Here is a 2,905-nt window from a genome sequence, read left to right on the forward strand (position 1 = left end):
GATGCCTGCAGCAGCACGCTCCCCATGCAGCGGGGCGGGCAGGATCCCTGCAGCGGCACGCTCCCCATGCAGCAGGGAGGGCAGGATCCCTACAGCAGCACGCTCCCCATGCAGCGGGGCGGGCAGGATCCCTGCAGCGGCACGCTCCCCATGCAGTGGGGTGGGCAGCATCCCTGCAGGCAACTGCGCTCGCAATAGGAATCGCTGCTGTGGGAGAGGTAGGACAGCGCACCAGCGGAACCAAGCACACAAAACTGGCATTATCGCTTTTTTTTTTTTTTCTTTCCTTCTTTTTTTTTCTTTTCCTCCTCTTAGGCTTTACAGCGTTGATCGGGAGAGAAGATTCTGTTTAATGGATTTCAGCTTGCAGGTCAGAGTGATCTCAATCAATAATGAAGTGCTTCGACATATTGCTATTCTGTGCCAAAGCAGAGAGTCCTAAATAAGGTATTCAGTGTGTCACCTCCACCTCCCATTAAACGTACTGAGAGCTGCAGAGCTGCTGGTCACAGGCAGCTCTATTATACCCTAACAAGTGACTGGTAATTAACAGGCAGTTAAAAACAACTGTTTGGGGCTTGGAAGCATTTTCAAATGCTCTGCCTGTCTACTGTGGGAGAAATAACTGTGGACAAACTCATAGCATGCATGTTTTTAACAATTGCCTTTAAACCGACATTCAAAACAAATGTAAAACAGACCAGGCAGAACAGGTCAGGGTGACCCAAAGAGCTTAAGAAAAAAAAAAGGGAAGGGGGGGGCTATCAGTATTAGCATTAATTTTGTCAGTGTGTCCTGCAGAAGAAGGTTACACTGATGTATGTCTTCTCTTACTTAAGGAAATTTCACCAGAAAAGAGCACTTAAAAAGAGGAGCATGCTTGTTTTGGATGGCATTATGAAGCCCTTCTGCTGGCTGCGGACTGGGGAGCTGCGTTTGGCCCCTCACCAAACCATGTGGAGGTGAGGGAGCCCAGCCATCTCGCCGGTAGGGTGGTGGTGGCATCCCGGTCCCGACCCTCCCAGGCAGACAAGGGAAGTGTCCCAGAGGAGTCTCCCTGCTTCCCCTGGGAAGCCACAGCCACGAACGGCCAACAGTGACCATGAAAATGACTGTCATCAGGAACTCCTGCAAGAAGGCGTGCGGGTGGGCATGGATGGTGCTGGGATGGGCTCCTCTGCCCTCGCACCCTCCCAGTTGAGCTGGATGACCAGGGCTGGGGGCAGCACCGGTGAAGCAGATCCCGGGGAACTGAGTCGGAGATAGCCGCTTGGTAGGTTCAGCGAGCAAACTGCCTGAGTGGTCACATCAAGTGGATGGGGCACCTCCCTGGTGCTCCGAAATCGCGGTGTGCCTTTGCGGTGTGCCCATACACATCGCTCCCGAAGCGCTGCAGCAGCAGCACCCTGCCGTTTGCCGCCGGCTCGCCTGCGATGGCGGGGTGGGGGGGGTCTAAGTGAAGAGAGTTCAGAGCCAGCGCACGGGTTTGACGTCGCGAGGTTTTAGGACTGCATTACCTTTTGGGATGTTTAGTTTCTCTGCTTGCTACCAGGAGGAAAGGAGCGAGCTGCACGTCTCTGCATCACCCCCCTCACCCCCCCTCCCCCAAGAGCTGTATCCCGACCGCGCTCACGTTTACTCCCCGCTGCCACAAAAGCAGAGAGGAACAGGCTGGCCCCGGCCCTGCCAACTGGACAGGTTTGTTGGTACCCGAGCTCTAAGAACTGTTCCGGGGGAGAAATAAAATTGTAACCACTGCTCCCCAATGGGCAATAAACCAGCACCTTTTCAGCAGCAAGTTCTTCAAGACAACGTTCCAGCAGTCCCGCAGCTCCGGGAGGCGCTGCCCATCCCCGCAATGGTGGAAGTATTTAAACTAAAATGCTGGCACGTTTAACTAGCCAGGGCTCCCCCGCTTCCCTCTGCGCTGTGCTGACACCGCCAGTGGCTTCCCTTTCTGTACCACCCGGGACTCCCCCCCGCTTCGCTGTCAGGGGCCTTTTCCCCATGGCTCAGGTCCATCAGCTCTGTTTTCCAGGGTATTTTCTTTCTTGCTGTCACATCAAATGAACTCAAAGATGAGCCACCCACTGATCTACATCGTAGCTTCTAGATTTTGAGCAGAAAACCGTATTTCGGATACAGGCACTCTGTCAGGTTTTGGTGGAGCTACAGGTTTTGGAACAGAGACAAACAGTAACAAGGACCTTTTCCAGTGACACAGGACCAACTTCCATTCAGTGAAGAAAATTACTGGGGCTGTAATTTCATAAAGAAAAATGCCCCTCTCTGCCTGGGAAAAATCATCTTAAAATGCGACTGCTGTATTCAAAGAGGCATCGGTGTGAGCAAGAATCCAGCTTACCCAGCCATCTACAATTTTTTCAGATTAACAAGGTTTTAAATTAAGGAAAAGAATGTTTCCTGAAACTCAAACAAAAGTTTAATGAAATTCACAGCTTTGGTATTAGAAACCTGCAAACGTTTTCCAAAGCTCATTACGCTCCATCAGCCTCATTTATTCAGACATTTACTGACTATTAATATGCCAAGTGCATTCGTTATCTGCAGGATTAGCCCGGCATCCTCAGCCCATCGCAAGGACCCAGGGGATGTTATTCAGACAGTACCTCCGAGAGTCATCCCAGCTTCGTAGCACTTCCGCAGGCGGCAGGACGGGCAGTTTTTCCTTCTGAACTTGTCGATGGTGCAGTCATTCCGGCTGGCACAGAGGTATTTCTGTTTACCTACAAACATCAAGGGAAACGGCAGATGGGTGATGGGTACTGATCAGACCAGGATTATAAGGAGAAATGGGCTCAGGCTTTCTGGAGAGGAGAGGAGAGGAGAGGAGAGGAGAGGAGAGGAGAGGAGAGGACCATATCAATACTGACTTTCCAGTTCA

General features: G+C 51.7%; 1 protein-coding gene across 1 annotated transcript in view; it reads right to left on the reverse strand.

The window, feature by feature from the left end:
• The window catches only part of AR (androgen receptor), a 157,889-nt gene that overhangs the window by 15,919 nt on the left and 139,065 nt on the right, over positions 1-2,905 (reverse strand). Inside the window, exon 3 of the mRNA XM_009880685.1 lies at positions 2,631-2,747. Within this exon, the coding sequence (XP_009878987.1) occupies positions 2,631-2,747 (117 nt within the window). The remainder of the gene's footprint in view (positions 1-2,630; positions 2,748-2,905) is intronic.

This window comes from Charadrius vociferus, unplaced genomic scaffold, assembly GCF_000708025.1.
Source record: "Charadrius vociferus isolate BGI_N301 unplaced genomic scaffold, ASM70802v2 scaffold473, whole genome shotgun sequence".
NCBI lineage: Eukaryota > Metazoa > Chordata > Aves > Charadriiformes > Charadriidae > Charadrius > Charadrius vociferus.